Raw genomic sequence first — 25,499 nt, forward strand, 5'->3', positions numbered from 1 at the left:
CTTCCTTGTTTACCTGAAACACTTTCAGCGACACACAAAGACTTCCTCAGACTCCAAAGTTCTTTGAATTCTTGACAATCACCCATCCCACCTGTCAATAGAAGGCCGCAGCCATGGAATTGTTTTGCTGTCCTTCCGCCCCGACTGCTCTCACAAATTACAGCCACTTGACAGGAGTGTATAAGGGCCATGAAAAAGAGTCGTCAACTCCGCCTGCGATTCCTGGATGAAGACCCACCCGGGGATGGCAATTTATGATATCCCAGGCATTTAATCTACTGTACTTTAATATTATTGTATAATTGTACATTTACACAGTACTATGCAGGTTCAGAGAAAAAGCAAAGGTTAATTATTGAAATTTAATATACGTTTAACATGTTGCAACTGTCCCTTATATGTGTTGCAACATCTGACTTCTTCAGTTGAAATCAATATTGTGCAGGATATGTAAAATATAATTAACTACACGTACTATAGGTAATTAGCACACAGATGTAAGTTTTTAGTATACAAATTTTGCTGGTGTAGTCCAGACAGTCTCTGAGTAAATGAGAGGAATGCAAAAAGTGTTACAACCGTCCTCAGTCTCCCCCACTATATAACAGACAGACACACAGCACGCCTGCAATAAAGAAAGGCCGCTCAGAAGACCATCCATTGAATTCTGCGTTCGTGTCTCCGATCACCACATCATTTACACGATATTCCAGTTAAACCAGTGCGATACCATTCATATATCCCGTTTTTTGGAGCCTCGTCACACCTGCCATAAAGTTCACTACACTGAATGTACACCTGGGGACCCCTTAATGCGAGGGAGCAGCACTACCGCCACGCCACCGTGCCCCCCGCCACCCATGTTTAATACCTGCTTTAATGCATTTCATCGTGAAGAAGACATCAAGTATTCATCTTAATATTCTGAATGTTCAGAGAGCAGGAATATCATGAAGTCAATGTGCGGCGATCGCTGTCTGCGCCTCTCAGTGCAAGAAGTCCGTTTAAGAAGCGCGTAGAGATGAACGACTGGGTCGGGGAACACTTAATATAAAGCATTGAATGTGCTACAGTAATTTATGACGGGGTTTGAGAAAATCTAGTAAATTAAACATTCATTTTAAGATGAAGTGTAGTTTGCGACATTCCACTGATAAAATAAACTATTAGAATAAAGTGGAAATGTCGACTTTAATCTCAACATTTAGATTTTTTTTCCTAATTCGCTTCCCTAACATCCCCACTGACGCGCTAATACGCACTCATGTGCTGCAGGCGCGTCTGTTTTTTTTTCTGCCGTTGTCGTCTGTTTTGGGAGAACTAACGATTGGTTTGGGCAAACGGATTACGCCAATCAGAAGCAGAGTAGGGCGGGACATGCCGTTCCTTTGCTGAACCGGGAGAAAAAAAATCTCCTTTGCCGCCACTTTTCTGTCGGTCTATTGTTACACACCACGTGAAAAGTTCATATAACCAAGTTAATAGTGAAAATGAAGCGAACCATACATACAAACAAAAATGAGCTTTCAGAACAAACGACCTCGTGAAGCTCCATTATTGCCGGACAGGCAGCCACAGCCTCTCAGTCCCCAACCTCTGATGGTGGAGGCGCTAAATCTCCGTTGGACGTTGCAAATTCAATGGTAGAGCACGTCAACCCTGGTGAGGACTTTATATGATGTTAAGACAGCGTGTCCACAGCATTAACTAACAGCCTTTTTATTTCGTTTCGTTTATTTTTTCTTGTTCAGATGTGCATATGCAGCCTGTGGCTCGTGTTAAGTGAGCCTCCCTGACTTTCATTAGCATCAGAGCTGCTGGCTGTCAACGCATTCCGGTTGGTCGCATTTTAAAACGCAGATATTTCAGCCGGACTCTGACATCGGCGCTTATTTTTGAGTATCGACAGATGAACAGGAGTTGGAGAGTTTATAACGTTACACTCACGCCGTAATCATCGAGCACTAGCCGCTGTCCAAACGGCCCGGACGGTAAAGCATTTCTAGCTTAGGTACGCCATTCGCCCTGAGAAATGCTGGTTTTAAACTTGAAACTGTGTTAGTGTGTTGGTACCATTTTCACGCCAATAAGTTAATGACTAATGTTGGGTTTTTTTGTAGACATCAATAATGAATGACCACAGCCTTGTTATTAATCTCTGTTATAGTTAATTAAGGAATATGCCAGCAAAGCAGCAGGTCCAGATGGTGTATCGCCACGACTGCTGAAGGCCTGTGCGCTGGAATTGGCGAGTCCTCTACAGCACATCTTCAACCTGAGCCTGGAACGGGGAAGAGTCCCGAGGCTTTGGAGAACATCTTGTGTCACCCCAGTCCCAAAGGTATCACGTCCTAGTGAGCTGAATGACTTCCAGCCTGTTGCTCTGACGTCACATCTGATGAAGACCATGGAGTGGCTGCTGCTTCACCACCTGAGGCCACAGGTCTGCCACACCTCAACCCTCTGCAGTTTGTATACCAGGAGAAGGTGGGAGTGGAGGATGCCATCATCTACATGCTACACCGATCCCTCTCCCACTTGGACAGTGGCAGTGGTGCTGTAAGAATTATGTTTCTGGACTTTCTAGCACCTTCAGCACCATCCAACCTCTGCTCCTTAGGGACAAGCTGACAGAGATGGCAGTAGATTCACACCTGGTATCATGGATCGTGACTATCTGACAGACAGACCTCAGTATGTGCATCTCGGGAACTGCAGGTCTGACATTGTGGTCAGCAGCACAGGAGCGCACAGGGACTGGACTTTCTCGGTCCTATTTAGCCACCATACATCGGACTTCCAATACAACTCGGAGTCCTGCCACGTGCAAAGGTTCGCTGATTACACTGCTATGGTGGGCTGCATCAGGAGTGGGCAGGAGGAGGAGTATAGGAAGCTAATCAAGGACTTTGTTAAATGGTGTGACTCAAACTACTTACACCTGACACCAGCAAAACCAAGGAACTGGTGGTGGATTTTAGGAGGCCCAGGCCACTCATGGACCCTGTGATCATCAGAGGTGATTGTGCAGAGGGTACAGACCTAGAAATACCTGGGAGTGCAGCTGGATGATAAATTGGACTGGACTGCCAAAACTGATGACCTGTGTAAAAGAGGACAGAGCCGACTATACTTCATTAGAAGACTGGCATCCTTCAACATCTACAATAAGATGCTGCAGATGTTCTACCAGAAGGTTGTAGTGAGTGCCCTGTTCTACACGGTGGTGTGCTGGGGAGGCAGCATAAAGAAGAGGGGACAAACTGGTGAGGAAGGCAGGCTCTATTGTAGGCACGGAGCTGGACAGTTTGACATCCGTGGCAGAGCGACGGGCGCTGAGCAGACTCCTGCCAATCATGGAGAATCCACTGCATCCACTGGAGAGGATCATCTCCAGACAGAGGAGCAGCTTCAGCGACAGACTGAGGAGACCCCACACTATGGGACTCTTCAACGTTAACATTTTACAAAGTTAGTCTGTTACACCTGCATTGTTATCACTCTTTAATTTAATATTGTTCTTTATCAGTACGTTGCTGCTGTAGTGTGTGAATTTCACCTTGGGTTTAATAAAGTATCTATCTTACAGTCTTGAAACAATATACGGATGGTTGCACCAAACCTTCATGACATCTTTGACTTCAGTAGACTTGTCTGTCATGGAAGCTGGACAACGGGCCTTCGTTACATCAGGTCCCTTTTTAGTTCACAACTACACCAGCCGTGGTGCCAGTTTGAGGCCTGGGTAGGGTCAACCCACAAATTCAGTTGGGGTATCAAGTCATGGTGTGCATACCGACCTCCCAATCCAATTTTCTAGAACATTGGGAAGAGTCTTATGAAATGGAACAGCCACAGGGTCCGGTAGATTTATCGGATGTGAAAGTATACAATTAAGAAGAATAACAACACATGAATGATTGTTTTCAACCATCACAAGGTAAGTAACAGACAAACACACTTTATTTTTGGTGAGCAGTATCCCTTCAGCCTCTTGTAAGGAGTTTTCACCCCTCCTGAGTGTTTGTCGATGGTACGTCCGAGCTCGTGGATCAGCATCTGCCGACCTGTAGGCCTTACGTATATTACATTTCCTGCTTTTCAGATCAAACGAGCTCAAGTGCAGTTTGTCCGCTTTTTACACCATTGACCGTCCCTATAAAATATAGGGACCCTAACCTTAATTTTATTTGGCGTCATATTTGTAGCTTCAGTAATTTGTGTCCCATCTTCACCGGACTGGGCCTCAAGTCTTATAACATTTGTCAGGCACTTTATATTACAGCTGACGCAAACTCCACCCTGGGACCCTTCTGCACAACCTCGCCACCCACACCTGTACACCTTTGCTTGAGGCGCTGGTGGCAAAACAGGACACTGCAGAGATGGCCACCTGCTCTGCCAAGCTAAACGCTATTTAAACGAACTCCACTGAGCTGGCAGCCAACCAGGTTGCCAACTCGAATGAATTTTACCACACAGCAGTTTCTGTTTTATGCAGTGGTAACATTTGTTTTGTAGTCTGTACTCTCCTCAGAGTTTTATTAAGGTTACTTACTGGCTTTAAAACTTTGTTTGTAGCTCCTTTGGTTCCATGCATCTTCCATAATTTCAGATGTTACTTACTAATGTGAAATCGAGGCCCTCAAGACTTTGAGACTTATATCTGGTGTGAATTCTGACATGGCTTTGGAGATTGCTACGATCAGAGAATCGTTTCCCACACTCGGAACAGCAGTATGGCCTCTCCCCGGTGTGAATCCTCGTGTGGCTCTGAAGGTTTCGCCGTTCAGAGAATCGTTTGCCACATTCCAAACAACCATACGGCTTCTCCCCAGTGTGAGTCCTTACGTGTTTCTGAAAGCTGCTCCTGTCAGAGAATCGTTTGTCACATTCAGAGCAGGAGTACGGCTTCTCCCCGGTGTGAATTCTTGTGTGGCCCTGAAGGCTGCCTAACCGTGAGAATCCTTTTCCACATTCAGGACAGGAGTATGGCTTCTCTCCCGTGTGAATCCTAAGATGGTTCTGGAGATTACTCAGCTGCGAGAATTGTTTATGGCATTCAGAACAGCTATAGGGCTTCTCACCGGTGTGAATTCTCGTGTGTTTGCGAAAGCTGCTGCTGTCGGAGAATCGTTTGCCACAGTCAGAGCAAGAAAATGGTTTCTCTCCCGTATGAATTCTTGTGTGGATCTGAAGATGGCTCACTCGTGAAAATCGTTTATCACATTCAGAACATGAGTATGGCTTCTGTGTCATCTGACCTTCTGGATCACCTTCAGATTTAGGTTTCAGTACAGTTTTGGTCCGCACTTGGCAAGCATACGCATCTACAGAATTAATATTATGCACCTGTTGAGTGTTAATAGCATCCATTTTGGTTTGATTCGTCACAGCCGGGGAAGCAGACTGCAAAGAGGTTGGTATCAAATCCTCCGATTCGGATGTCGACTTCTTCAGTTTTTCCTCATTTGGTGACTGTTGTGGTCTGCCGTAAGCAAATGGCAAGGAGAAGCCACAACTCTCCTGTAAATCTGCAGAAAGACAATCATGTAGAATTAATGTAGACTTGATTGTTCACTTAATCACCATTTACCAAGCAGCCAGTTAACTAGAAGTTGTTGGTGGTCGATTACTGCTGTTCAATGCAGAGATGAGAGCAACACTTAAAACTTCAAAAGGGACCTGACTACCTACAGAGGAGGACAATGTATACAACACCTGCTGCTGCTTGTGTGCATTTGTTTTTACCTGATCCTATCTAGAAGATGCTACCAACGTTGTCACACCAAACCGAGGAACAATTTCTTTTGAAGAGTCATCATCACACTGAATCAAGTGTGAGGAACACCACATAAAGACTGGCAACCTGGCAGTAGCTGTATTGAGAACCTTACAAGCCCAGGACAGGAAAGGACAGGGGGAGGCAGTTTATACTGGACATTGTCTCCCCTAGAACACTAGATGGAAGCCCCCAGGGGGTTGTGGTGTCAGTATGGATTCCCTCAGGGCATCTTGGGAATTGGAGTTCGTCAGCTAAGCTCTGTTGGGTCCTGTTGGGTGCTGCAAGGACTGGTGAGCTCACTCTGTTGCTGTCTCCAACTCCACCTGGTGGGACTTCCGAGTCATAGTTTGAAGTGCTCTCGGGTTTGATATAAAATGAGAAGCCCTGTCTCAGTCTGGGCCAGAGTCGGGGAGGAGTGGAGGAGGCCGAAATTAGTCAAGGAGACAGGAAGAAAAGCAAGAGTATTGTAGTGGGCTGTAACTGTGGCATGGGAAACACTTGCTTTTTGGAAGAGTTTCCCATAGTTAATAAATAAATAGCGAACTTGTGTCTGAGTCTATATGCTGGGAATTTGGTGAGCTGCAGCGCCCCCTGGGGACCACACAGGAAATAAATCCGGTCATTCCTCAATATCTTCTTTCCCGTCTGATTTAAATGTCAAGTCACATCTGTGTGTGTATATATAAATATTATGACGATTATTATAATGTTGTGCAAAATTACTTCCATTATTTTAAGTTTTGTCAATTAATTACGGTACACACTCGCTTTATCCTGTTTATATCGTTAAATGAACAAACATGTACAGTTAGTTGCGCCTTTTTATGTATGTGTAGTTTTGAAAAATTATCACTTTGGGAGCCACATGTTGAATTTCGTTGTGTGTGTGTGATGGACGGCTGGCATTTCATGCCAGCCGTGACGTCCCTCAAAGGAAGTAAACAGCTTGTACAGGACAATACATCCTCCGGGACACTAGATGGCGGCTCCTCTGGATGGAAATGGTTCCCCGGACTCCCGCAGGGCTGCTTGGGACATGGAGTCTGGTTCTTCAGCCCTGTTGGGCACCGTGGGTGCCGCCAGGGGGAACTCATCAAGAACCAGGGGGATATTACAATGACACCAACCCGGGAGTACTTCTGGGTCACAAGGACTGAAGACCGGAGTACTTCCAGGACACTTTATAATGGAAGATGTGGTGTTGGCCCGGAGAAGAAATACTTCTGGGTCATGGACTTTAAAAGGACTGTGGTAATCCCCAGCAGAGAGAGCCGGAGTTGGGTGGGAGTGTGACGGAGCTGCTGGGAGTGGAGGATTTGTATGTTATTGATTATTGTGATTGTTTATTGGAAGAATTGTGGAGTGTGCGGTGCTTTGGGCACTGTTATTGAAGAGTTATTGTTAAAGAATTTTCTGGTGCTTTTATGCGTGTGTCTGGGACGTCTGTCCGGTGGGTTCAATGGGGCAACAGCGCCCCTAACGTCCACAATATGCTATAAAGATAACGACAATGACCTTCTTTTCTGTTCCAGAAGAAACAATAGGCCGGTGCCGTTCTACATTGGCATTCAAAACGCTTACGACTGAACGTAAACCCAAACTCTCATTCAAAAACGAGACCCTGAAAAGTCGAGCAGAGATGGCTCGAGCACAAGAAGAAACGGCTTCACTGTGGAACCCTGCTGCAGACACGGCAGGAACTTTGCAGTTGACCCTTCTGCACTTAAATTTATCGTAATAATAAATAATAATAATAATAATAATACATTTTATTTATACAAGGTGCCTGTCTGAGAACTCAAGGACGACGAAAAAACAATAAATAAATAAAAGACACAATTATGAACAACTAAGAACATCAGAAAATAAGACCAAACAAACCCACTGTAATCATAAAGATAAAAGCCATTTTAAACAGATGCGTTTTAAGTTTACATTTGAAGGACGAATATGATTTGATATTTCTGAGCTCGGTAGGTAATGAATTCCAGAAGCTTGGGAGCTGAACGGCTGAATGCTCCGCTCCCCATGGTGGTTAGACAGGCGAGAGGGACGGTCAGATGGATGGAGGAAGAGGGCTTAAGGTTACGGGAGGGAATGGCAACATGAAATCTTAAAATCAATTCGAAACTTAATCGGGAGCCAATGAAGCTGCTGCAAAACCGGAGTAAAATGTGAAGGAGATGATGGATGTTGTGAGCGAGGACAAGAAGGCAGACGGTGTGACAGAAAGTGATGTAGAAGACAGCGATAGATGGAGGCGGATGATCCGCTGTGGTAGCAGCCAAAAGAAGAAGAAGAAGTTGCTGTATTCCAAAACCATATGCTATCTAAGCTTGTAGATGTGTTAGTAGTGGGCAACATCCTGGTTGATCCAGTATACCAGGTGAAGGTCTCCTTCCAGTATGAACCTTAGTGGAAATCAAACCCAAAAACCTGGCAAACACATTGAAACATAAAACCCGCACGTGAAAGGACACAAGGAGTGCAATCATCTGTTAGCATATTTGTGTCTCACGCTTACGGGGACGTCTTTGTGTGTGGACCGCTAAGTGAGCTGCGTATAGCACGTGAACCATTCCTACTTTACAAGAGATACCCAGAGTGCCGAGGATCAATGCACATAGGAAGAGAGGACAGGAAGAAGCCGCACCTCGGGCTGTTGTCCGTCTGTCTGCCTGCCTGCCAGCAACTATGTGGGCAAACAAACTTTTCTCGGAGCAGTCGAACCTAAGAAGAGTTTCAAACTCGATGGACTGCAGGATTGAAAATCAAATTCTATTCCTAACCTCCTAAGCTTGAAATGGCCGCACACAGGATGACATCAGTGACCTTCTCCATCGCATCACTCCACTCCTGTTCACCCACTAAGGTCCTACGATTAGGGTTAGGGTTAAGGTTACGTCTGGGTTACTCACAGTCAGGTCCCTACGTATTTGGATCATTTTGGCTCAGCATACGCATCACAATGGATTTGAAACAAAATAATTGAAGAGCAGACGCTCAGCTTTAATAAAACAGGTTTAACACAAACATTTTACGAGCTGCTTAAAAAAGGCAGACATTTTTATATTCAGGGATTCAAAAATATTCGGTCAAACAAAACTAATCCTAAATATGACGATCACCCTTTACCGTCATGGACTGCCTGATGTCGGAGCCCACCGCCGTCCACCTCAGTGATGCTTTGTTTTCGAGGGGCTGCTTGTTCGTGTTGCCTGCATGTCCAGTTGGCTTGAGGTTCGGACATTGAAGAATTTTCCACTTGTTTGACTTGAGAAGCCTTTGTGGTTTGCTGTCGTCCGTCTGTACTGTGAAGTGTCATCCTGTCCGTTTCACAGCGTTGGTCTGACTCAGAGAGGACCGCATGGCGCCCGACACACTTCAGAATTCTACCAGCGGTCACACCATCAATAAGCACCAGCGACCGACTTCCACTGGCAGCCATGCCTGATCAGGCCATGTTGTGTTCGTCAGATCCTGAGCCACTTCTTCTTTTCTTTCCATCATACTGGTACATCTTAGTTTCATTGTCCCAGAACTGGACTGGTTTTAAAAAAATGTTTACTGCCAAAGTCTAATCTGTCTTTGCTAGGCTTGAGGTCTACCAGTGCTTGGCACCTTGTGGTAGACTCTCTGTCTTTACCGTCAAGAAGTCTTCTCTCGATTGTAGACCTCGACAATGACAGGCCAACCTCCTGGAGAGTGGTCTTGGTTTGGCTATCTGTCGTGAAGGGGGTCTTCGTCTTCTTCACCAAGGACAGAATTCTGCGCTCACCCAGCACGGTTGTCTTCTGTGGTTTTCCCAGCTCACCTGTGTGTTCCTTCTCTTTACAAATCGACCAGACGGTTGAGTTGACCACTCCTGGTGTTTCTGCTGTCCCTCTGATGGGTTTATTTGGTTTTCTCTTCCTAATGATGGACTCTTCTTACCTGCCTGGACCTCACATTGAGAGTTCACAGCCACAGCTTACAAATGTGAGTTCGACTCCAGACCTTCTACCTCCTTAATGGTTAATGAAATAATGAGGGACCTGCACACACCTGGCTAAGGAACTGCTCCTCAGTCAAATGTCCAAATACTTCTGAGCCCCTCAAAATAGGGGGGTCATGTATAAAAATGTCTGCCATTCCTAAACGGCTCATACGATATTTCTGTTTCACCCTTTGAATTAAAGCTGAACGCCTACACCTCAATCGTGTAATGGTTTCTTCATTTCCAATCCATTGTGGTGGCGTACAGAGCCAAAATGATGTAAATTGTCCCACTGTCTAAATACTTAAGGGGTGACTGTATATTACATTAACTAGTATGACATGCGTCACCTGTTAGAAAAGCAAACTCCAGTCTGAAAGGTCTACACATGCTCTTCATAGCTGGAAGTGACATCTCTGTCATGATCTGGCGTTTGACCGCCACGCCTGCTCCGAGGTTGAGTTCTTTTACAACATCGAGTTCTGCCTGCTCTTCTCTAGCCATTTACCAGACACAAAGAAAATGAACACACTGTGGCGTGCAAAGGGTCAATATTGTAGTCTGAAAAACGTGAAGAGGTGACAACCCGTGTGGCACATTCTACCCCAGCGGCCCCACTGATCATGCCAGAGACACCGTCATTGCAATGGAGACGACCAAAACACTTTTCATAACTCCTGATGTGGTCACCTGTCACACAACCTGAAGGCGTTTCTCATGGTAACTCCACCCACAAGTTTCCTGGCCCCGCCCCTTCTGGCTTCTTCTTAAGTGTCTCGTGTTTGACTGCAGTCTGATAAGATCTCTTAGAAGATCTCTTTAGAAATGTGTTTTTGTTGCTTTGCAGTTTGTCTCTGAGGTGCCCCGACACTTCATCTTGTCTTGTCTCCGATCTTACAAACTCCTAACTGTCTTGGAATGAATAGAACGTTCATAATGGGCGTCACAGAAGCGTGAAATCCAGCCATTTCCAAAGCCCGCTAAATCCTGAGCAGAGCAATGGGGCACTGGGGCCTATCCCAGCAAGCACAGGGAACACGGCAGGAACAATCGCTGGACCTGGCGTCAGGGTGAACCTGAAATGGTCCTCCGTAAACACCAGAAGTGACATATTGCCATTGTCGATTACAGTCACACTCAATGACAGAGTATTAGGTGACTAAAAGCTGGCGAGACGGTAATGCGCACAATGGCTTGTTCAGTTCCAGGGTCACGTAATGCTTACTTATTCAGAGATTTCTAACAACATGTCGGCCCGTTTAATGAGAACACATTAGGACAGGGGTGGTGAACTCCAGGCCTGGGGTGTCGTAGTGGCTGCAGGTTTTCATTCTCACCCTTTTCCTAATCAGTTTTCACTGCTAATTCACTTTTTTCCCCATCATTTTAATAGCCCTGTTAGAAGAGTTCAGCCCTCTGAATTGATTCCTTTCTTCATTAAATGGCAGCCAAACAGAAATGAGATGTGAAACGAGCTAACAGATGACCAGATAAAGTAGGGGTTCAAACTCCAACCAATTTTGCTCCAATCACTTTCAACTCTTGCTGTTAATTAAACCCGATATTTAATTCCATGGCTTGTTGCTGCTCTCATTCTGAAAACTCTTGTTTTTCTGTTCTTTCTAAGAGCACCAATGTCAAAATGTTTTGGTGACCTGAGAGATCAGCCTTACCGAGACCATCGCCTCTCTTTAATGTCAGATATTGTGTGATGGGCACAGGTGAGCTGGTCGTGTGGTGGCTTGTTTTGTGTCTCATTGATGTTTGGCTGCTAATTAAAGAAAAAGAAACAACTAAAGAACCCGAGTCAAGTGAATTAAAAGAAGTAATCAGCAGCAAAACCTGGTCACTAATTAAGAAGATGGAAAGAATGAAACCTGCAGCCACTCGTGCCCCTCGAGGCCTGGAGTTCACCACCCCTGCATTAGGCACTACGACAAACCTCCTTAGTAGTCCCTGTTACTGCTCTGAGGTTATCCACTTTTCACTTGTGAACACCTCAGGAAAATGTAAGTTTAGATCATCTGCTACTTCATTGTCTGTATCTTTTAATTCCCCTTTACTATTCCTGATGAACTTGACCTCCACCTTGACTGTTCTTTTACTACTAAAATACTGAAAGAATCTCTTGGGGTCGTCTCTCACCTTATCTGCTCTATTCCTCTCCAACTGTCTGTTAGCCTCCCTGATATCCTTCTTAATGGTTGCCCTCATGTTCTCATACGCGCTATGATTCACTTTGCAGTCATTAGTCTTATATGCCTTATACAGCAGTTTTTTCCTTTGCAACTTCTTTTTAAATCTTTATTAATCCACTGTGGAGTTTATTTAGTTTCCTATTACTTCCAAATTTAGGTCTGTATCTGTCCTGCATTACATGTAAAACATTTTTAAACCTGTTCCACTGCGTCTCGGCGGTCTCCACACTTAACAGCTTATCCCAGTCTATCCTCCTCAGACTCAAAATTTTGCCCTACCAAAATACAACTTAACAATTTTAGTCTTTGCACTCTTATAAAATACTGAGAATTGTATTATACAGTGATCCCTCCTCGATTGCGGGGTTGTGTTCCAGAACCCCCGTGATAGGTGAAAATCAGAAGTAGAAACCATATGTTTGTATGGTTATTTTTATATATTTTAAGCCCTTATAAACTCTCCCACACTGTTGTTATTAGAGCCCTCTAGACATGAAATAACACCCTTTAGTCAAACGTTTAAAATGTGCTCCATGACAAGAAGGAGATGACAGTTCTTTCTCACAATTAAAAGAATGCAAACATATCTTCTCTTCAAAGGAGAGTCTGCATCAGGAGCAGATAATGTCAGAGAGAGAGAGAGAGTAAAGCAAACGATCAAAAATCAATACGTGCTTTTAAGTATACAGAAGCACCGCAATAAAGCGGCGTTTTGTAGAGGAGCGTCCGTGTCCTCTGTGCAAACAGCCACTCCGTCAGGCGCAGAGAGAGTGAAAAGACAGAGAGAAGCAAACAATCAAGCACCGCAGGGAAGCATATCTTATAGCATTGAGGAGTTTTAGTTAATATGTAATACATGCTCTGATTGGGTAGCTTCTAAGCCATCCGCCAATAGCATCCCTTGTATGAAATCAACTGGGCAATCAAACTGAGGAAGCATGTAACCTAAATTAAAAGACCCATTGTCCGCAGAAATCCACGAACCAGCGAAAAATCCATGATATATATTTAGATATGCTTACATTTAAAATCAGCGATGGAGTGAAGCTGCAAAAGTCGAGCGATATAGCGAGGATTACTGTATTACGGTCACATGACCCTAGTGGTCCAATCACCTCTACACCCTCGATTCTATCCTGATTATTACAGAATACTAAATCCAGACAGGCTTCACCCCGTGTTGGCTCTTTAATAATGCTGTGTTAACAAACAGTCGCCGATTACTTCTAAAAACTCCTCTTGTGCTCCTCCATCTGCAAGGTTATCCCAGTTAATATTTGGATAATTAAAGTCCCCCATGACTATAATATCCCCCTGTAAACTTGCCTTTTTATATTACTAAAAATGTGTGTTGAAATTACTGTCTGAATTGGGTGGTCTATAACACACTCCTAAAATAAGACCTTTTCCCTAATATTTTCCAGGCGAGCCAGATGTCCTCACTAAGATGGGGTTCATCATCCAACTGAAGATGACTTACATTTAAATTCCTGTTTGGCATAAACAGCAACCCCACCTCCTTTTCTGTTCTGTCTATCCTTCCTAAAAATGTGTATCCCTCTATGTTACACTCATCCCCATCTTTGTTATTTAGCCAGGTTTCCGTTATTGCTATAATATCATAATTATGCTGTGCTACATACAACTCCAACTCACTTACCTTATTTTTGATACTTCTAGCATTAAAACAAGCTATTTTTAATGTGTTACTCCTTCTACATTTAAATGTTTGCTTAAATTTACATTACTATGCATTTTTATTTCTACACCATTGTTTGTTCTTCCATGTATAGATCTAAATCTGGCCTGTCCTAAACTCCCTGCCCCCCCATTCCCTAGTTTAAACAATCCTCGACTAGCCTACACATACGCCTCCCCAATACATTGGTGCTCCTCCAGTTCAGATGTAACCTGTCATGGCAGTGCAGGTCCCATCTGTTCCAAAAGGAGTCCCAATGCCCCATAAACCTATACCCTTCTACCCTGCACCAAGATTTGAGCCACGTGTTAAGCCTTCTAATCTCCTCAATCTTACCTGGACTGGCGCGTGGCACAGGCAGAACTTCGGAGAAGACTACCTTGTCAGTTCTGCTCCTCAGCTTGGTACCTAACTCTTTGAATTTGGATCGCAGAACTGACAGACTACCCTTATGTATGTCATTTGTTCCAACGTGGACAATGACAACTGGATCCACCCCGCTCTGGCCAGTAGCCTATCCACCCTTCCAGGAGGTCCCCACCTGAGCTCTCTCTCTCTCTCTGGAGCACACCTGCGCTTCAATCCCCCTAATGATTGAGTCCCCAACTATCACTACCTCTCTCTTTTTGGGAACTGGTTTTGAGGTGGCACGTTGGAGCTCCTCATCCCTGCCTACCACGTCAGAATTATCAGAGTCACCGTTCAGCTCCACGAGGACATAACGGTTTGAAACTTCTAATTCTGGGGTTGATGCCCCCAGACAGTGTTCACCTTTTACCTTATGCCTTCTTCTGACTGTGACCCACCTATTTCTACCTGTCTGGTCTGAAATCTCCACCCGCGCCACCTTGGGGGTGCACACTATCTCTCTAAAGGACACCTGGGCCAAGTCCGCCAATTCTCTACTACAATGCAGGTCAGCCATCTCCCGGTGAATGCCACTGGACTCAAAAGTTACATATATTTTTACTTACCGTTAGGTTCCCAATGCTGATTTGTTGAGGATGGTTGACCTCCAGATGTTCTTCTAGATGTTTCCTGAGCGGCCTTTGTCTCTGATTTTACTGACTCAGATTTCACACTGACAGAATGCTCTGGAGAGTACAGCCATCCATCTTGAGACCGGGACTGACAGACGGACTCCTCCTTGATACTGTCTAGGACTTTGTGTGTCTGCGTCTCAATGACGACAGGCTTCTCCTCGGCCTCCTCCTTGATGACCACTGACCTCGGTTCACCATCTTCCTCCTTAATGCACAGAGCCTCCTGTTCAGGGTGGCCCGCTCCCATTCACAGTCCTCCTCCTTCACATTTGCAGTCTTTGTCTCCATGGAGTTCACGTCTCCTCTGTCACATCCAGCCAAGAGACACCAGAGATGGCAGCTTCTTTCTCCTCTCTGTGGAAAGATTGAGGTTGAGAATTCCACCAAAACATCTGAACACGTTTAAATTTCCCATAATACACGGCTCCACACGTCAAGTGACAAGCACTCAATCGGTAGACACGGCCGGACGTTCTCGATGACCGTCTGTCGAGGCCGCCTTAATATTACAAGTGCATGCATAATGGTGGACGGCCACAGCCCATGGTGTTCATGGCACCGACTGAACCTCGACTGTAACACACGAGTTATTCAACCCAGACGTGTTCCACCAAATCTCGACTTCATAAGCGCATGTCGTGGGAGAGTCACCTCGGCTCCTTGTTAACTGTCCATGGTAGCAAAGATCACAGGGAGAAAGTTGGATCGACAGAAAAATGACAAAAATACTTGGCAGTGTTTTCCTGTTAACGTGAATGAAACCAAGAAAGGTTAACAAAAGATCATGATGTCCATCCATCCATCCATTATCCAACCCGCTATATCCTAACACAGGGTCACGGGGGTCCGCTGGAGCCAACACAGGGTGCAAGGCAGGAAACAAACCCCGGGCAGGGCACCAGCCCACCACAGGGCACACACACACACCCACACTAGGGACAATTTAGGGTCGCCAATCCACCTAACCTGCATGTCTTTGGACCGTGGGAGGAAACCCACGCAGAGAACATGCAAACTCCACGAACCCGGGTCTCCTATCTGCGAGGCAGCAGCGCTACCCACTGTGCCACCGTGCTAGTCATTTTAAAAGCGATTTTCCGCCCATTTGATCTTGCACATAATGAATGTGGTACACGTTTAGAACCGCGTGTCAGTGACTTTTGGGCCCTCGCAGATGGTGTCAGAATCTCTCCACCAGCTGGCGCACCCTGCAAATTTCATTGGTCACCTTCGGCTTTCTGCCAGCCCTCTGTTCGAGAACTTTGAGGGAACACCGAAGCCCCTCCAAATCCATGGATTTCATTGGCCGCAACTGACTGTCAGTCACAGGTGGTCCGACGTCCGCGAAGCGCAGGCATCTTTCATTCCACTTAAAATGTGCCCCACTGGAAGACACAGCTGGGCAGTGGAGGATTTGCCGAGCTCGAGTCTTCCACTTCAGTTAGTACTTACACTAAAATATATTATATTGTGACGGGTGGTCTCGGCCATTACCTAGTCGCGATGCCTGCTGGATGGAAGCACCTGGCGAGGTGGCACCCCCCTCGCTTCACGCTCCCGTCTGGCTTGTGGGAGCCCTTGAACCGGTAATGTCACTGATGAGCTCAGCAGTGGAGCAAGGGGATGGTGCAAAAAGTGTCAAGTGAAAAGAAAAGTGCAGTGCATCAAATGTTTAAATAAATAATCCATGAAAACAGAAGTGGAAGTTAAAATCCAATAGAAAAAAGTCTTTAAAAAAGAACAACGAGGTTAAAACAATGGCTGGAAACAGTCAGGCCCGGTGGCTTCTTTTTACCTGGCGGCTCCCCTGCTTCTCCCATCGGGCTTTGCAACAGGAGAGTCGCCCTACCAGCAGCTGACCTTCTTTCCACTCGACTGGTCTGGAGGTTTCCCGATGCCTGGCTTCGGTCGCGCACTCTCCAGATCGAGACTTGGCTTCCCTAACGACCAGGACGTGAGCTCACGTCAGGGAATTCACCGCCCAGGCCTCCCGACTCCCGCTGCCTTCTCGGCCAGCCATCCTACTGCCGGACACTCCTGTTCCTCCATAAAACACTCAGCGGGAGCGACCACTTCCGACTGCCCCGCTGAGTGTCGGCCAAACACCCCTGCTAGGGCTCAACTGTCCAGCTGCCTACCTCACTCGCTCGCTCGCTCACACTGGCTCTCTCTCCACGCTGCAACCTCCATCTTTCTTTTGCCTTCCTTTCTTTATACTTTTTTCTTTCCAAACAACAGTCTGTCTCTTAACACTGCAGACGCCACTAAAGTCATCTTATTTAATTGTGAGGCACATTACCAAGAGGGACTACCTCATCCGGGACACTAGAGGGCAGCCCTACTGCATCACGGATTCCTGCAGGGCATGCTGGGACTTGGAGTTTCGAGCCCTACTTTGGAGTGATTCCAGGGAACGGCGATGAGCCACCGCACTCCATGATGGCAGTCAGAAGGACTGTGCGAATGCGGTTGTGGTCATTGTGTAGTCGGGCCGGCCTTCTGAACTGTCCGGCACTTTATAATGTGTCTGTAAACCGCCCTTTTGAGGCTGACCCAGTGCTGGGAGGATCCCGCCCGGAAAATATCCCAGCTGCCTGTTGCCGGCGTCCTGTTTCCATAACAACCGAGAGGGGAAAAGATGTTTCCTCGGGAAATGTTTCCTTTTTAAGGGGAATGGCAGATCAAGGAAGAAGGAGATTAAAAAAAAAGGAAGGAAAAGGCCGAAGACAAGGAGGCGACTATCTGCGCTTTAAGAAACGTCAGGATCGGACTTCACTCAGGGACGTCTGCTATTTGTGGGTGGGCACCCTGAAGAAATAATCGGTGTGAGACGAATCCCCAAGAAGAGGCCGGGGCTGGTGTTCTCTGGGCGCTCCCGTTTGGCGAGTCGGACTCGTGAGTGCCAGCGGAGAAGCCGTTTTCGCCAGAGGACTGTTGCGTTCCCTCATGCCTTACGGTGGGCACTGAACTGCAGGTTTCTTCTCCGTATATATGGACTACGTTAAAACTTTCTTTTTGCTTTTTCCGAGAACAGTTTTTGATTTTTCTTTATTGCTTGTGTCAAACCGGGGGATTGGGATCACAAATGAGCACTCGGGCACCGGGCAAGGAAATGTTATCAATAAATGTATCAGTCCCACTTTATTTCTGATTTTGATTTTTTGCCAGTTATTTAAGGGCGGGCATACAAGAGGGGCCGAGGACCGCATATCGTGATGCTATTTTATGCTTCAGATATCATCCACGTCCCTCTCGGGTAGTGAAGTGCAGGAATTGCGTTCCCGTATCGGGCGATTGCTACAATTCTGCTCTTGTGGGCAGCGAGGAAAGCGCCTGCCCACCTTTAAAATGAAGGCGTGTGCAGTGTGTCCTGCCTGTCTGTGGTGGGGTTAGGGCGACTGTACGCACTCCGGTGGTCCACAATACAGATGGAAGTGAAGGTCTGTGACTCGGTTTGCAGATTTGTAGCTAGAGATCCACAAAGGGAGAATATGAGTCTCGTATCGTGAAATAGTTTTTTATTCCTACGCTTTCGACAACATATCAGGTGTCATCATCGTAGGAAAAATGATTAGACAGACAGGAATCAAAGGGAATATAGAGCAAATGAGTGGGGGGTGCACTCTCTGAAACACATCACAGAAACCAAAAAGATATCAGCAGACGACACACGGCAAATATGGTGTGCCGCAGTCAGCCAGGTACACGCCCGTATTTCTAAAAAAATAACCAGAAGACCGCAACGGAATGACAAGAGCAGCCGACAAAGGAGGAGCGACAGCCGTAGTGGGCCGAGAGCCGACACGACAACACAAAAACCTCCCTGAATAAAATCAACAGCACCCCGGGTAAGCTCCAAAATGGCCGCCATTTAAGATTACAACAACATTCATTTCTGTTGCACATTTCAATACAAAGTGCTTTACATGATGAAGAAAGAGACAAAAAGACATGGCGGTGCAGTGGGTAGCACTGCTGCCTCGCAGTAAGGAGACCCGTCTGGGTTCGCTTCTCGGGTCCTCCCTGCGTGGAGCTTGCATGTTCTCCCCGTGTCCTCCCACAGTCCAAAGACATGTAGGTTAGGTGTATTGGGGGGTCTTAAATTGTCCCGTGTGTGTTTGTGTCCTGTGGTGGGCTGGTGCCCTGCCTTGTACCCTGGGATTGGCTCCAGCAGATCCCTGTGACTCTGTAGTTAGGATATAACGGGTTGGATGGATGGATGGAATAGTATCACATGGTAATGAAGTTTACTCAAGGACAGCTTTGATTAAAATGATAAGAGCGAGCAGATCACTTCATCGGCTTGTGCTGCAGCTGGAAGAAAAAAGAAACGGAACAAATCGCATCGCAAATGTTGTAATTACAGTTGTGCTTGAAATATGAGCTAAAACATCATCAGATGTTCACTCAAGTCCTAAAAGTAGATAAAGAGAAACCAGTTAAACAAATGAGACACAAATATTATACTTGGTCATTAATTTATTGAGGAAAATTATCGAATATTACATATTTGTGAGTGGCAGACGTATGTGAACCTTCGCTTTCAGTATCTGCTGTGACCCCTTACTAAACGTTTCCAGTAACTTTTGCTCATTCCTGCACACCGGCTTTGAGGAATTTTCTCCCATTCCTCCATACAGAACAGCTTCAACTCTGGGATGTTGGTGGGTTTCCTCACATGAACTGCTCGCTTCAGGTCTTTCCACAACATTTCGACTGGATTAAGGTCAGGACTTTGACTTGGCCATTCCAGAACATTCACTTTATTCTTCTTGAACCATTCTTTGATAGAACGACTTGTGTGCTTAGGGTCGTTGTCTTGCTGCATGACCCACCTTCTCTTGAGATTCAGTTCATGGACAGATGTCCTGACATTTTCCTTTTGAATTCTCTGATATAATTCAGAATTCATTGTTCCATCAATGAAGGCAAGCCATCCTGGCCCAGATGCAGCCAAACAGGCCCAAACCATGATACTACCACCACCATGTTTCACAGATGAGATGAGGTTCTTATGCTGGAATGCAGTGTTTTCCTTTCTCCAAACATAACGCTTTTCATTTAAACCAAAAAGTTCTATTTTGGTCTCATCCGTCCACAAAACATTCTTCCAATAGCCTTCTGGTTTTTCCACGTGATTTTTAGCAAACTCCAGACAGCAGCAATGTTTTTTTGGAGAGCAGTGGCTTTCTCCTTGCAACCCTGCCATGCACACCATTGTTGTTCAGTGTTCTCCTGATGGTGGACTCGTGAACATCAATATCAGCCAATGTGAGAGGCCTTCAGTTGCTTAGAAGTTACCCTGGGGTCCTTTGTGACCTCGCCGACTATTACACGTGTGCCTTGCTCTTGGAGTGATCTTTGTTGGTCGACCACTCCTGGGGAGGGTAACAATGCTCTTGAATTTCCTCCATTTGTACACAATCTGTCTGACTGTGGATTGGTGGAGTCCAAACTCTTTACAGATGGTTTTGTCACCTTTTCCAGCCTGATGAGCATCAACAACTCTTTTTGTGAGGTCCTCAGAAATCTCCTTTGTTCGTGCCGTGATACACTTCCACCAACATGTGTTGTGAAGAGCAGACTTTGATAGATCCTGTTCTTTAAATAACACAGGGTGCCCACTCACACCTGATTGGCATCCCATTGACTCGAATTTCACCTTCAAACTAACTGTTCATCCGTGAGGTTCACATACGTCTGCCACTCACAAATATGTCATATTGGATCATTTTCCTCAATAAATAAATGACCAAGTATAATATTTGTGTCTCATTTGTTTAACTGGTTTCTCTTGATCTACTTTTAGGACTTGAGTGAAAATCTGATGATGTTTTAGGTCACATTTATGGAGAAATATAGAGAATTCTGAAGGGTTCACCAACTTTCCAGCACAACTGTATATTCTTGAGCATGAGAGTCAGTCAAGTCATAAATAAGAAGAAGAAGATGAGGTCACTGGAGCTGCTTGGACACGCTACACACACAGATGTCCAGGAGTAAAGCACTGCTGCTTCTCCGAGTGACTTGGCTTTTGTTGACCGTCATTGCAAAACCCAATTGAACAGGAAAGTGAATTCTTTTGACTTTGACAAGTTGTAAGTCTTATTACTTTATTGATTTTCATTTGTTTACGCCGTTCACTCTAGCGCACAATTCCGTTTTGTGTTTTTCGTCAGTTGTATGTTTCCCCCTCTAAAGACCGCAGATGTAAATGTGCAAGTAAAGCCGTGTAAGAAACGATGTACATGAGTGCTGGTACCTGTGCCAGAGCTGATTTTTACAAATAAATATGATTTTCACTATTTGACTTGGGTGGCACGCTGTGGTAAGGAGACCTGCGTTTGCTTCCTGTGTGGAGTTTGCATGTTCTCCCCTTGTCCTCCGGTTTCCTCCCACAGTCCAAAGACATGCCAGTTAGGTGCTTTGGTAATCCTAAATTGTCCCGTGTGTGTGTGTGGGTGTGTGTGCCCTGCCCAGGATTTGTTCCTGCCTTGTGCCCTTGTGTTGGCTGGGATTGACCCTGTGTTCAGATATAGCGGGTTGGACAATGACTGACCGACTTCTGGTGGGTGGCAGGCAGCTGGCAAATAGACATGGAAAGAGGCAGGAGGGTCCCTGCCCACATAAGGACCTGGGCATTCTGAAGAATGGGTATGCTGGCATCCCGGCAGGCTTACAGGGAGGAATACTACCTGGCTGGTAAGGAAGGTGGCAGCAACCCGAGAGGCAGGTACACCAATGGACACCCACAAGGCCGCAGAGCAGCCCTGTTGGGGTCCCTGGGTTCCCCAGGTGGTGCTGCTAAGAGTTGTGCTCTGTGGTTTATGGGACTTCCGGTTGACCTGGGCTATGTCCGGAAGGCACCGGAAGTACTCCAGGGTCCCAGATAAACCCTGGAGCGTTCTCTTCTGTATATTGTGTTGTATTGTATGTGATGCCCAACGCATGCCCAGCCTACCTGAAAAAGGGGGTCTCTCTCTTTGAACTGCCTTTCCCGAGGTTTCGGGAGTTTTCTTCCTTGTCTTCTTAAAGAGTCAAGGCTGGAGGGCTGTCAAAAGATGGGGCCCGTTAAAGCCCATTGCAGCACTCTATATGAAAAGAAATTGTAATTCTAATTGTAGAACCGCCTTGCCACATCCGGGCAAGGAAGGAGGACAACGCTCACCCGGAGGTGTGGAGGAGTGGAAAGAGAGAAATAAAAGAGGAACTGTGCATATCGGAGATCCACTGTGAAGGTATTGTTGATAATAAATCATTTCTTTAAACCCAGGACTGGTATTTGTGGGGCGGTGTCTGAAGTTTGGGACTATGTACAGAATATTAATTATATTGTTAATTGTTAAGAAAGCATTTTCATGAAAGCCTCTTGATGTGTGACCCAGTCCTGCTGCTACTTTTGTACAAGGACAGCAATTGAGAAGAGAGCCAATAGAATCGAGAGGAGCCGAATCCGGACTCCTAGAGTCTGTTCATCAGTAGCTGACAAGGACATGAGAAATTCTGTAACTGACAAGTGAAATGTCCCCGCCGTCTGTAATTCAGTCATATCTTTCCACATACTAAGTGTACGCATCAGTAAAGGGTTTCTTCTCATCCTGGACCGGCTTTGTGATTTAATTTTGATAACCGATGTATGAATGTGAGGAGTGAGGAGAGTCAAACCCTGAGCTCTGAGCATTGTGACACAATTCTTGAGGCTTCTTCCATTAGAAATTCAAGCACGGCAAGCTAAGACTGATGCTGAGGGTATTGTGATGGGTCCAGACTCCCATGTAGTTTTCAGCACCGCTACTGGGGGGAGGACAAGTCGGAGATAAGAATCAGAACACATCTCAGAGCACCAGTAGTCAACAGCAAAGAAACAGCAAACAGCACTTACTCGCTGAACTTCCTCTCTCCATTTCACGACCTGATCGGGTCTCTTTTATCCTGTCCAGGACACGAGCCGTTGGTGCGGCTTCTGCCTTATCACAGATCGCAGCTGAAATTGGAGGATCTGAAATGCAAACCCGGCAACAAAGGATTACAAAGTTTGTCTCTTTAGTTTAAATAAACTGTGGTGCAGAACGACACCGGCAACTGACTGCTGAGCAGCAATGGCCGCCACATCAATGCCATCCAAAACACCCGAAGCCCCACCGACTTACAAGACACTTGAGGCCTGTGCTCTCTTGACTGGATGAATAAACTGTTCACACTTTGACTTGACGGCTATTTTAATAAAAAAGGAAAGAAAATGAAATGTATGCGTAGGTGCCGAGTAAATTGTTTGTGCAATTAATGAGACAGGACGGCCGTTTTCACCATTCCATTAAGCTCACTGTATTTTGGACAATTCCGCAAAATTGTCCCAAATTTTTTAAAATAAATGCCCTACAATTTCAATCAAAGGAGGAAATATTGCCCTTAAAATAATAATAATAATAATAATAATAATAAAAGTCAAAGATGAACACTAAACACTGCAGACTTGGGAGCTCTGTAAGTAGCAGCCTGCACGGGCACTGCCATCTTGTTTGATAATAGTAAGAATAATAATAAATGATTTCCTACCTGGTTTGGCACACCGCGCCATACGGTGCCCTGTGTCGAGGCTCAGCGTGCACTCGTGTGCTGCATTAACTACTTCTCATTATTTCATTTGCAGTGTGCAATCATGCATTATACTTGTAGGTGCGAAACAATGCGTGGCTGTGGCAGGAACTTACGCGTGTCCAGTCCTTGGCGTTTCACATTAATCCACTCAGTTGTTTTATAAAAACAAATGTTTATTTTCCACAGTCAAAATGAAACTCAAGACAGACATGGTAAGAAAACCGAGTGCTTCCACGGCCTTATTAATCCACACAATAACTTCCTATTTCCCATAATTCCTGCTACCCAGCACCCCTTCTTAAAGTAACAATACCCTACTAGAACTGAATAATTATCTAGCGCCATTCTTAATATAGAAACTAATCTTGAACTACAAAATAAATTAACATATTTTCAAATGAACTGAACATCCATCTATCATCCAACCCGTGAAGGCATCTGCATTAGCTTGGAAAGTTAAATCTGTAGGGTTGGAGTCCCAAGAAACCCTCTGGTGACCCTTGGATTTAGCAGTTTAAGGGTACCCATTCAAGCATGGTCTCCAATGTAGGCTCCCATTCCAGTGAATTATGCTGCAGTTGAGAGAAGTGGGGCCTTCTCAACACAGGACCTCGGCTGGTCTCAGCTGTCTCAGTCTGGAGAGATGTTAGAGGAATACGACTCTGGTGCCGTAGGGAGGACCCGCTTTACGTAACGAAAAGCCAGCTCCTCATTTTTGGTCCATACATTGGAGATCAGGTACCTCAACACTAGAATCTTTACAGACTCAAATCAAATGTATCCATCCATCCATTATCCAACCTGCTATATCCGAACTGCAGGGTCACAGGGGTCTGCTGAAGCCAATCCCAGCCAACACAGGGCGCAAGGCAGGAAACAAAACACGGGCAGGATGCCAGCCCACCACAGGGCGCACACACACACACAAAGGACAATTTAGGACCACCAATACACCTAACATGCATGTCTTTGGATTGTGGGAGGTTGGATTGTGAGAGGAAACCCACGCAAACAGGGGGAGATCATGCAGACTCCTCGCAGGGAGGACCCGGGAAGCCTAATCTCCTAATTGCAAGGCGGCAGCACTACCCACTGCGCCACCCATTGTGCATACACATAACAACATTTTTTGTTGGTAGGACTCGGCTTCACGGCAGAATACACTATAAATAATAAAATAAACATAATATAAGTATAAAAGAGAGTTTTCCTGAGGTAGTCCGCCCGCAGAGACCAGCGATCTGTGTGTGCGTTGGGTCTGCAAGGGAGGATTGATACGCACGTCAGCCAAACGAAACCCACGACTCGCTTAGCGGCTAACACAGGAGCGAGGTGAGCACGCCAAGGACAACACACACACACACACACACACACACACACACACACACACAGCCCCTCAGGGTTGGCCCCAATCCCTTAACCGACTAGCAAGCTAATATAACGGCGAGATTCAGAAAGCTCCCTTTGAGAGTCGACACCGATTTCCAAAGTTCATGTACGTTATTACTCAGTCAGGACTTATAAAGACCCTCAAACAGAGGAATCCCAGTACGGTTTCCTACAATAAATCTGTAAGCATCGACGAGCCCCGACGCCGGTCACTTACCCCCATGTCTAGTTGGAGAGTGACAGGACACACAAACTGAGCAATCGGCCACGGTGTGTCACTGGACACCTATTGCCCCCCCCCGACCGTGGATACTATCTCTAGACGTCATCATCATCATCATCATCATCTGAGAACACCCTCCTGTGATGTCACTTAAGGTTTTTTTTTTTTCTGACGAGTACAGAAAATAGAAAGGAACGAGAAAAGCGCAGACCCGTCCAGCTAGCTCGGCGCTCTTCCGCGTTTTGATTTGGCGCATGCTCAGTGCACAACAACTCGATGCCTGCCGTTCACGTTCACGCGCACGCGCGCCGCCGTCCTACGTGCCCTGCAGGCGCCTCCTCCGCTCAGAAACTCCGCGTAATGCCGCCTGGTTCTTTTTCCAACGTTTCTTTTTCTTTGATTGCGTAAAACTTGTTTTGGATGGATATTAACGTACGGGTTAAGTTTTCTTTTTAGAAAATAGGACACGGTTCTTTTCGGTGCTATTCAGAATTTTAAAAATTATGATGAATGTGAATATGTAATATGTGAATTTCCCCTTGGGATTAATAAAGTATCTATCTATCTATCTATCTAATTTGTTCTTTT

General features: G+C 45.7%; 1 protein-coding gene across 1 annotated transcript in view; it reads right to left on the reverse strand.

Annotated features, from left to right (window-relative positions):
* The window catches only part of LOC120539107 (gastrula zinc finger protein XlCGF26.1-like), a 50,611-nt gene extending 25,421 nt beyond the window's left edge, over window positions 1-25,190 (reverse strand). Inside the window, exons 1-4 of the mRNA XM_039768871.1 lie at window positions 24,906-25,190; window positions 22,584-22,700; window positions 14,633-15,055; window positions 4,667-5,534 (exon numbers count right to left, since the gene is read on the reverse strand). Of these exons, the coding sequence (XP_039624805.1) occupies window positions 4,667-5,534; window positions 14,633-14,948 (1,184 nt within the window). The 5' untranslated portion in view covers window positions 14,949-15,055; window positions 22,584-22,700; window positions 24,906-25,190. The remainder of the gene's footprint in view (window positions 1-4,666; window positions 5,535-14,632; window positions 15,056-22,583; window positions 22,701-24,905) is intronic.
* Window positions 25,191-25,499: the final 309 nt, after the last annotated feature.

This window comes from Polypterus senegalus, chromosome 11 (assembly GCF_016835505.1).
Source record: "Polypterus senegalus isolate Bchr_013 chromosome 11, ASM1683550v1, whole genome shotgun sequence".
NCBI lineage: Eukaryota > Metazoa > Chordata > Cladistia > Polypteriformes > Polypteridae > Polypterus > Polypterus senegalus.